The 10484-nt window shown below is 36.2% G+C and overlaps 1 protein-coding gene across 2 annotated transcripts; it reads right to left on the bottom strand.

Moving 5' to 3' along the window:
• Nucleotides 1–2534: 2534 nt before the first annotated feature.
• Nucleotides 2535–9564, bottom strand: LOC127951481 (major facilitator superfamily domain-containing protein 12-like). 2 transcript variants are annotated; one of them, XM_052549360.1, is made up of 11 exons: nucleotides 8978–9564; nucleotides 8099–8309; nucleotides 7850–7982; nucleotides 6624–6830; nucleotides 6344–6436; nucleotides 6151–6243; nucleotides 4804–4974; nucleotides 4464–4558; nucleotides 4171–4301; nucleotides 4009–4059; nucleotides 2535–3606 (listed from the first exon to the last, which is right to left on the bottom strand). In XM_052549360.1, exons 1-11 carry the CDS (start codon nucleotides 9246–9248, stop codon nucleotides 3530–3532), a joined length of 1533 nt encoding a protein of 510 aa, XP_052405320.1. In that variant the 5' UTR covers nucleotides 9249–9564; the 3' UTR covers nucleotides 2535–3529. The 2 variants fall into 2 exon arrangements, with proteins under 2 accessions (XP_052405320.1, XP_052405322.1); XM_052549362.1 differs by lacking the exon at nucleotides 4009–4059.
• Between the last annotated feature and the right edge of the window lie 920 nt (nucleotides 9565–10484).

The following is a 10484-nucleotide window of genomic DNA, read 5'->3' on the forward strand; positions in this document are numbered from 1 at the left end:
GGATTTTCCCCTTGCCTTAACCAACAGGGCACTGCTTGACATCTGACTAAAAGGCTTCAAAGTGTTGTGTTTTAACAGGGGAGTGAAAAACAGGCCCCTTCTTGTCAGCTGAGAGATCATGCTGAAGGTAAAATGCTTGAGTTCTAATAATAAATACAAATATAGGGTGTATTCAAAATATGGTGCAATTTTCCTGAAATCACCCATATTTGCCCTGCGCCTGGACAATGCAGTCATTAACTACCACATTTTAATCATGTTCTCATATTTTCAAAGTTGAGATCACGATATCGAGTCCTTCATAAACAAGCAGTTCTGGCACCACCCGATGGCCATCAAGAGAAAGTTCATTCATACCTTTCACAGGCACTGAGGGCAGGAGAAAATAAACCCTGGAGAAAGACAAAAACCACATGACCATACATCATACAGTACATCTGCAAGTTTCAGTGTAAACTCAAATTAGAGTGTTGCTTCCACTTCCAAAATAAAAATACATTAAATGTTCAGTAAACTTGGCTAAATATGGTAAGAATAAAACCTCTATATTTGCCATCAAATGACAGAATGTCTCCAAAAGTAGGCTGAAAGAAAGAAAGCAGTGATTAATAGCACCATTAGCAGTTCACTTTAGAAAGTGCTCCAGATCTTCAGGGAGCAGTCTAGTATTATTTCACAAAGCATATTAGAAATATACTGGCTGACCTGCAAAGTAATATGCAAATAAAGCAAATGAAAAGAATGGCTTGCCTGTAGTTTTTGGTTTTCATTGCAAACAGATTTGAGCTAAATGAGGAGCAGATTAGGGCATGATTCGGGTCTAAATGAAACAGCAGGCGGTAAGGGCTGCGGGAGGCACAAATTAATGTGTTTTGTATGTTTTACTAGATGCTTTTTATGTCAGCATTACTGCACTTACAGGAATAGTTCACACACACACACACACACACACACACACACACACAAAGTAGATTGTTTCTTCATTAGAACAGTTATGGAGAAATTTGCATTTCATCCCTTTCTCACCAGTAAATCCTCTGCAGTGAATGGGTGCCGTCAGAATGAGTGTCCAAACAGCTGACAAAAACATAAATAATTCACAAGAAAGCCAACTCCAGTCCATTGTTTGGACTCTCATTCCGACGGCACCCATTCACTGCAGAGGATTAAGAGGTGAACAAGTGATGTAATGCTTAGTTTCTCCAAATATGTTCTGATGAAGAAACAAACTTGTCTTGGAAAGCCGGAGGGTAAGTAAATTTATTTTAGGGAGGACTATTTCTTTATAATACAATGGGAAAGTTATACGTTTTCACAAATGATCCATAGATCAGAGATTAATCTGAAGGTTTCTTTGAAAGAACTAATAAAATGCTTGAAAGGGCAGAAAATAGGCTACATCTGTACTGACATGTAACTTCTACACAACACTGTTGTTGTTTAAAACTCAAAGCGAAGAAAAGTCCTCGCTTGTGTGCTGCGCTGTACAGCGTCTCTGAAGCAATCTATTGTTACACAATAACATAATGGATAATTCACAGTGGTTTCTATAAATGCTGTTCCAATTAGTGATAATTGCCCCTTAATGGGATACAGCTGAACACATGGTTTTGATTTATTTCCTACGCTTCAAAACAAAGATGTTATTAATAAATATTTGGTGGGATTTTCCCATGGGCAATTTTGAGCGGCGTTGTGCATGACAGGAGAGGAATAGATCAGAGGTGTAACTGAAATGCTTTAAACATTAACAAACGAATGAACTCCAGTTTTGGATTAATAACCCAAAATCGCAGCCCATCAACTCTCGTTTTTTTCTGAAACCATACACACTACCCACACTGCTTTATTAAGAGAGATGACATCATAAGTGGCTAATGTACTGAAGCAAAATACTCTTGGAATACTCATATTTTTAAGCAATAAATAAAAAAAATTCATTACTATTACAATAATGTGTGAACAATATTAAAATAAATGAATGAGTCTCTATCATAATGAAATGAATGCAGTCACATAGTCAGCACACATAAGGTAAGTATTATTTAGCATATAAACATCAGACCGTCTCCCCCTCTTTGACTCTTTCGCCACCTTGTGGAAAAAAACAGCATTGCAGATACATACAGATTTTCTCACCTCATTTGATCAAAATGCATTAAAACCAGTAATACTGTGAAATATTTATACATCTTAAAATTACTGTTTTCTATTTGTAATATATTTTAAAATGTCATTTATTCCTGTGATGGCAAAGCTGAATTTTCAGCATCATTACTCCAGTTTTCAGTGTCACATGATCCTTCTGAATTCATTCTAATATACTGATACTTTTTTTATTATTAGTTATTACTTATTTATAATGTTTTTTGTGGAAACAGTTGTTTGAAGAAGGAAAAGAACATTTATTTGAAAGAGAAATCTTTACTGTAATGTTTGATCAATTTCCCTGCTTGTTGATCCCTGCTGAATTAATATAAATATTATGTAACATTACATATAATATAAATACTATGTTTAATTAAGACACAATGTAATTTAAAAAAAAAACTTTTATTTTAAATGTTTTAAACAAGACATCAAATATAATAAAATACAATTGTCTTTTACAAACATAATGATTTTGATGATTGATTCCACTACAATTGAATATTTAATTTATTCCAGTTACATTTGAGCGTCAGTTTTTTCTATTTATTTTAAGTGTTTAAAGTTTTGAGCATCACATTAGATCAGCTGACCAGATTCCTTCTGATCAGTATCTACGTAGTTACAATGCATCATATCTAGATACAGAAAGATCTGTTCATAAAGAACATTTATTCTGTTCAGTAAATTATATGAACAGAAAACATGTCAGACACAGTTGTCTTGCATATGGAAACAATTATGCATGTATAAAAATATGAAAGAAAATAAAAAGCTTATGATCACAGAGGCGGAAAAATGCTCATCATTGACTCTCTGGTCCCTAGTAGTGATCACACACCTGCAAATATGTCCTCAACTGACAACACATGGCTTCATGTCCCCTGATTTAAAATAGCAATTCTTCCCTTTTCATGAATTCCCTTATGGAACAGGTAAATGGATTTATTAATATAACCTGAAATGTGCATCCATCTTAACATGTGCATCTTGCATTAACGTCAATAATTTTGCAGAGTCCTTCTATAAATAAGTTCCCTTGTTTTAATGGATTTGATTGAAATAACTTAATTTAGAAATCACAAATAAAAACTCATTTTAAATGATAAACATGACAAAATTGTGCATTATAAAGATAAAGTGTCATTGCAGAGTTCTGGTTTAAGTGAGAACTATGAAATGAAAAGCCACAATACAGGACACATGAGAGATATCAACTAATCACCTCTTATGCGTCAAGATGTGGCCACCATATCGACTACATTAGCAAACAACGGCCTGTGTGACAGATCATTCTGAACCTAAACCTGATTTCTAACCTTCACCACTGTGATGTAAGTGTCAACCAAACGCTCTCTGCATCAGAGCTGAAGATGTGTGTTCAGTTGACTGATGGCTGCTCTGAGCTCTCCGAGTCCTCTGTATCACTTCCCATAAGGCCACTCACCTCAGGCAGATCTACAAAAACAATACAGACATTAGATATTGCATGAACAAATTCATATAGAGTACACCACTGTTCAAAGGTTTGGAGTCAGTACAATTTTTTGAAAGAAACTGATAGTCTTATCCAGCAAGGGCACATTTAATTGAAAGTAAAGATATTAATTCTTCACCTTACAAAACACAAGGTTTGGCAAACTTTCCCACATTTTATCATTAGTCTGGGTGTCTTAATAGGTGTCAATAAATATGATGCAACCTGGTTTCTTCCTCTCCATCATCTCAAAACACTGAGGAGAATTTGCCTCATGATTCGATCCCTTTAAATTAAAAGTGGATGACTGATGTTTTTGGTGCAGAAAATCATTTCGTTCAGATTCCTGATTGTTATTTCAGACGCTCACATGTTGCCCTCACCCTTAAAGTCTCTGCTGTTTACTGAACCATTCATATGATCTTGCATAGATACTGTAATACAAAACATCACATCAGCCATGAAGTGGAGAGGTTATCGAGTAACACTATTAAACAGAGTCAGTCAGTCAGAGAGAAAGATCATTTTGTCACATTGTGTCTTACAGCGCACTATCTTTATAGGCCAGATAAGGATCGTGCAGAGGCTCAGCGCTGCTAAAATAGCCACTCCACCAGTGACGATGACCATGATATAGTGGTAATACCACACACAGCCTGGACAGCATACCATTGTGCTAAAAGACAGAAATCACACATGTAAATATAAATATTAAGAATAACTAAATAAAATGTAGTTTTATTTCTTTTACTCTAAACAAAACATGAAACCATTAAAACAGTCTCTCTCACTCACTTTAAATTCTAGCATGCATCTATGCAAGGATATACACACTTACCGGCAAGGATGTAGCGTCTGAATAATCATAACTCCCAGACCATTAGCCACCTTGTCTGTGAAGCTCATAGCTCCATAAACAAAAGCACCACTTTGCTGTCAGAAAAAGAAGAAAAAAAATCTCATTCTTTAACAGCACAAAATTTGAGTTCCTTATAACTATTTTCACACTTTTGAAATCAGTCACTCTGAAGCAAATGCCTTTCACTTCTGTAAACCTCTATATATCTTACTGGTTCGATCATGCGTTACTGCTGAAGGTGTTTGTGTTGAATCCCCTCACTAAAACATTTGCATCAAGCGCTTCCTGTTCTCCATTACTGACTGATATCAGCACTTACTGTTTGGTCTCCTATGAGTTCGGCTGTCATGGCAAGTGACATCACCAGAATGGTAGCAGACCCCACTCCGAGCAAGACTGCCGCACCATACACCCTGTCTCCCATGTGTGTGTCCAGCAGCACCCAATAGGAGAACGCAAGAATCAGCAACAGTCCCAAAAAATAGGTTATCTGTCAAGAAGAAAAAAGGACACTTTAGTGTAAATAAAATCTTTCTATAATATTGTATTAGCTTCCAATACTGCACATGACACAAAATGCCTAAGGAATTGTTTTTCATTGTAAGTTTTACTGGATGGGAACCAGGGGGTCAGGCTGGGTTCATGGTTTAAAGAGTTGGATTTGTAACCTGAAGGTTGTGGGTTTGAGTCTCAGTACCGACAGGAATTGAAGATGGGAGGAGTTAGTTTACAGTGCTCAATTCAAAACAAGCTTTAAATAAGCCAAAACTACTACACATGATATTTCTTATTTTTAATTCACCCACTCAACAGCTCTTTCTTTCTTTTCTCTCTCTTTTTTATTTTTTTTTGGACGAATAAGGGCTCCAGCTCTCTTGAACCATTTTCTGCATTAGGAAGAAATTGGGAGAAAAATATATTTTTTTAAATCCTTACTTAGTAAATCAAAAACTACTGAAAAAATTAATGCAAAATCTAAATATGGTTAGAAAGAAAATTCAGCTCTTAAAACTCCGGACTCCTGAAAAGTAATTATTTTTATTATAATTATTTAAGTTACTTCTTACTGGTTTCTGTACATTAAATAGTTTTAAAAACAATACTACCATTAGAGCATGTCAGGAGTCAAAAAGGTTTAAAATAACCAGACAAAAAAGCCATCGTGTTTTTAATAGTCTAAATATCAGGGATATTTTATATTGCATTTTTTAATGCTTTCATACCAAATCCTTTTAGGTAATTACAACAGCCATTGATTAAGAATAGAAGGGAAGTATTACAACGTGATTTAACAGTTATTTTGCTAAGAATCAAATCGACTTCATGGACAATTTCCTACTTCATTCTCTATTTTACATCCTAATGAAGACTAAGCGATTTTTAGCACTAATTTAAAAAGGATGCACATCAGGTGTGTTTTTAATATCCATAACTGACATACCTCCAACTCATAAAGCTTTGGCTCAAAGGATATCACACATGTCCCCACTGGTAATTACGACTTTATGGTGGTGCTCATGTGTGCTCAACTCATAATTTTGATGACACGTATATGATGCAGCAAAACTGACTGGGATCTCTGGATTGTTAATCTCTTCCAACAAAGAGAAGAGGTATATGGTTTTGGTGTTTCAATCAAAACACACACAGGCAAACTTATACTCACACATTTGCCTATTAGCTTGCTTAAAGGCTTCATGATAAACGAGGAAGCGAAACCACTCAGAAACATGACCAGGGGAATGGTGGCTATGTATTTCTGTAAAAGAGAGGATCAAACAGTGATCACGGCCTTCTTTTCTTCAATGCTTTTCTTGATGAACTGGTTTAAAAGTATAGTATTGCTATAACTGTCTTACCTTTGGCAGCAGTAGTGTGTAGGTGAGATACATGGATATGTATGTTTGCGACAGGTTCACGATCAGTCTGGTGGACATATAAAGCACAGCCACCTGAATAACAGAGCAGGGTTTAGAGATGATATTAACTTTCCGAACAGTTACTATTGAATCCTGAACATTTTTACACCACTGTGATTAAGTGATAACACTGTGTTTCAAGCTGCTATTCAAATTGATCACAAAAGCTGGGAATTAACTTGCATGCCACTGAAAAGTAACATGGGTATGGGCTGCTAACCTGGTAGAATGATGGCTGTCTCAGCCAGTGCTTCCACTGCAGCAGACTGGTGGGAGCAGGCACAGTGGTGTTGTTAAGAAGAGGCTGGCGCTCCCCAGGACTAGAGCCCTCCTCCTCCTGACCGGGACGTGCCCCCTTCTCCCGTGTGCCCAGGTGAAAGAGCAGCGAGAACAGAGCTCCAATGCCCACTACTGTAAGACTTAGACCCTGAGTGTGAACAGATATTACTGCATGAAGCTTGTCAGGGCTGTTTTGACCAGACCTGCGTTTTGTGACCTGGTAGGTTAAAATTAACAGATGCAAAGACAAAAAAGACTGGTCTACCAAAAAAAAATAAAAAAAATCAGCATAAACTGTTGATTATATGCATATATTTCACTACCCTGGTAAAAAAAAATATACAAAAAATTGTACTGGTTGTATTTAAAGACTGCAAAAGTTGTACTTAATGCACAAAGTGTATTTGCTTGTGCTAAAGAGGAACTATTGCAAGTATACTTCAGGTACACTTTAAATATCTTGCATTTAAAGACTGATAATATTCAAAGATCAAACTATCTTCAATAGTGACATAAAAACACAATTTAGACTTAATATTAAGAAATGTGCATTGTGCAAAAGTAGTACTCCATTATAATTATAATTTTTATATCAGTAAGCAAATATGCCAGTAAACATTTTAACAGGTTTGAACTACAGTTAGTATGAAATAAATGTATTTTTCCAAATGTCCAAATGTATACTGACTTTTAAGTCGACAAGATATGAAAACTGATCCTCTTTATTTAAACAAATTTTCCTTGTCTTACTGTTCATAAATGACAGACAGATCAGATGACAGACAGACTGATTGATAGAAATCATTCTAAGGGGGTGATATGGTGCTTATTAAACATGTATTATTATTAATGTAAAACAGTTGTGCTGTTAAATATTTTTGTGGAAACTGTGACATTTTTTCAGGATTCTTTAATAAACAAAAAGGTCACAAAAATAGCATTTATTTTAATATTTTTTGTATCAGTTTTATCAGAACTATAAATATTTCAGTGTGTGTTATATAGAGTATAATTTTAAATATTTATATGATCAAAGATAATTTAGGAGTACACTAGCGCACATGGTCACAACATTTGAAAAACATGGGGTCTTTAAATTGAGCTGTTTTATAATACTGGATGAAAAGGCCCAAGGCTTCAGTTCAGCACAAGAACATCAGCACTCACTCTGAAAACAGGGATGTCAACCGGGCCGAGGTTTTCCGTAATGGCAGGATCATCTCCTTCCTGAGTCTGAAAATGAAACATCAGCCAGGCCACTGCATACACTGTGATGTTGGCTATCACTGTAAAGGCATACCTAACAGATCCAACCAAAACACAATAAAAATCTAATACATCCTCCCGGTCACTACAAAGTCCACAAGCATCACGAGAATGGTTGATCATTACATGCTTTGATCTGCATGAGTTTACCTGTATGCAGTGAGCTCCACTTTTTCATGCTCGCTAGTTACCAGCTCGGGAATGAGGGAGAGATGTGAAATCTGGGTGGCTGCCCATCCAAACTGGAAGATGACGATGAAGGGGGTGAAGTAAGTAAGACTGACCCACTGCGGAGTGTCCAGATCACAGCCCAGGCACTGGTTAAATATAAAGGGGAACGACAGGAGGACGCTAATGGTTCCTAGATAGAGTAAAAAGAGAATAAATGTGACCCTGGACCACAAAACTAGTCATAAGTAGCATGGATATATCTATAGCAATTGCCAAAAATATATTGTTTCTGTATTGTTACAAATCAATACATTTCTGCTAAATGACTAAATGTTAATGTACAATGTATGGGGCCAAAATTTTTGTTTTTTCTTTGATGCCAAAATCAAGATATTAAGTAAAAGATTATGTTCCATGAAGTTATTTAGTAAATTTCCTTCATTTTTGATTAATAATATGCATTGCTAAGAACTTAATTTGGACAATATTAAAAGGTGATTTTCTCAATATTATTATTATTATTATTATTATTTTATTTTTTTTGCACCCTCAGATTCCAGCTTTTCAAATAGTTATATGTCAGCCAAATATTGTCCTATCATAACAAACCATAAACCAAACCATCAATGGAAAGATAATTCATTCAATAATAAAAAACGAACCTTATGACTGGTTTTGTTATACATGTTGTCAAACGAGAATAATAAAACTATCATAATTTAATAAGGACATGACATAAAAAAATTAAAGTGAATGTTCATCCCTGAAGTCTTACTTTGAAAGTCATACAGGTCTAGAAAAACATAATGACAGACGGAATTTTAGCTGAACTGTCCCTTTAAGAAACTCGTCACTCACCGACTAAATGCCATGTTTTTCTCTTCCCACATGATCCACAGCCTGGTGTCTTATCAGACTCGTAACCGATGAGCGGTGTACACACTCCATCCGCTATCTGTCCCACTAGCAGCAACACACCCGCATATGTGTTTTGAAAGCCCAGCACTGAGTGATAAAACACCAGCAGGTATGTGAACCACATAGAGGCGCACAGATCGTTGAGAAAATGTCCCACTGAGTAACTCAAGCGCCTGAAAGCGGGTAAAGAGGCTTCTGAGGAGTCCGACATGATTAACGCGATACAGTCAACCCTCAGTCGGCTAAAAATGCGTATTCGCTTTTATCCACCCGAGCATATTGTCCTGTCCAGCATCGGTTTCCTCACTGCAGGACGAATGAGTCTGGTGTGAAGTTCACGGCTCTCGATCCATCGCTGTTGTGAGAGCCAGTTCCCAAGGATTGGGTCAGCTGACTTCGTGAATGAGTCATGATGGAGGAGGCGCGAATTGAAATTGTTTGTAATATTTTCTTTCGTGGATAGAGATTTACAGTTTTATATGTAATGTCGTTTTCTTAATTTATATTAATACAGCACGATTCATGTTGAATTCGTCTAGTGCTAAAAACGTAGTATAACGTAGCGCCTTTTTATTTTCGATTCTTGTGGTCGTGACGTGTTTATTAAGCCACACCCTTCACTCAGCTGTGTTGCCATATCCTCTCTTAGCGACTGGTGGTGGTGTTTTCAAAATATGAGCAGTCCTGGGGCCGTTGCGTACGCACAAAAATTATTGAAAGAGGCATACGCCATTTCCTACGCAAAAGATGGGATTTATAAAAACAAACCTGATTTGAAAGTTTGCATACCTTCACGCAAACTCTGACCTCGAGCATAAGTTTAAATTACCAGAACAACGGCATGACTTTGTTTTATTTTTAAAACAATTAAAATAGTATTTTATTTGGTCAGTGTAAAAGAATGAATCAACTCTTTTCTAAAAAGTTTCTATGAGAAGTATTTCATACAATTTTGTTTTTATGAATTTTTTGTATATATCTAAAACATGGATGATTTTTAGCAGTGTAAATTTTATGGCAGAAATGGCATTTATAGTCCGTATCTCCTTAATGTCTTGTACCTTTGACAGTAGTATGCAGAGTAGGTTATGCATAGTAAAACAGGGTGTTGTGAGCTCCATATATGGTTATTTCGGGGAGGAGTCGAGGTGGAGATGCACGTATGCAGAATCTTCCCAAGAGATTTTTACGCAAGTTCTGTCGTAGCCTACGCATGGTTTTATAAATCTGAAAACTTTAGTGCCTATGTACACTTTTAGGAAGCATTCTACATAAAGTTTTATAAATGAGGCCCCTGGTTTTTAAGATAATTTCCAGAAAACGCAGTTTTAAACTTATTTCCGCAATAGAGTCGTGTATTTCTTTTATTTTTCTGATAGTAGGCCTACTTGAGCCACACGACACAGCTGGCAAGCAGCACTCTACATACTGCATTGCTTTTCTTTCC

Source organism: Carassius gibelio, chromosome B2 (genome assembly GCF_023724105.1).
Source record: "Carassius gibelio isolate Cgi1373 ecotype wild population from Czech Republic chromosome B2, carGib1.2-hapl.c, whole genome shotgun sequence".
Classification (NCBI taxonomy): domain Eukaryota; kingdom Metazoa; phylum Chordata; class Actinopteri; order Cypriniformes; family Cyprinidae; genus Carassius; species Carassius gibelio.

What these genes read in the sequence shown, in the direction of transcription:
- LOC127951481 (XM_052549360.1), bottom strand. Translation starts at nt 9,248, where the DNA reads ATGTCGGACTCCTCAGAAGCCTCTTTACCCGCTTTCAGGCGCTTGAGT. An exon ending in GCAAGCTAATAGGCAAATGT is followed by an intron (nt 4,975 to 6,150) that starts GTGAGTATAAGT and finishes TCTTCTTGACAG; the next exon opens with ATAACCTATTTTTTGGGACT. An exon ending in AAACAGCAGAGACTTTAAGG is followed by an intron (nt 3,607 to 4,008) that starts GTGAGGGCAACA and finishes TTGTTTTTGTAG; the next exon opens with ATCTGCCTGAGGTGAGTGGC.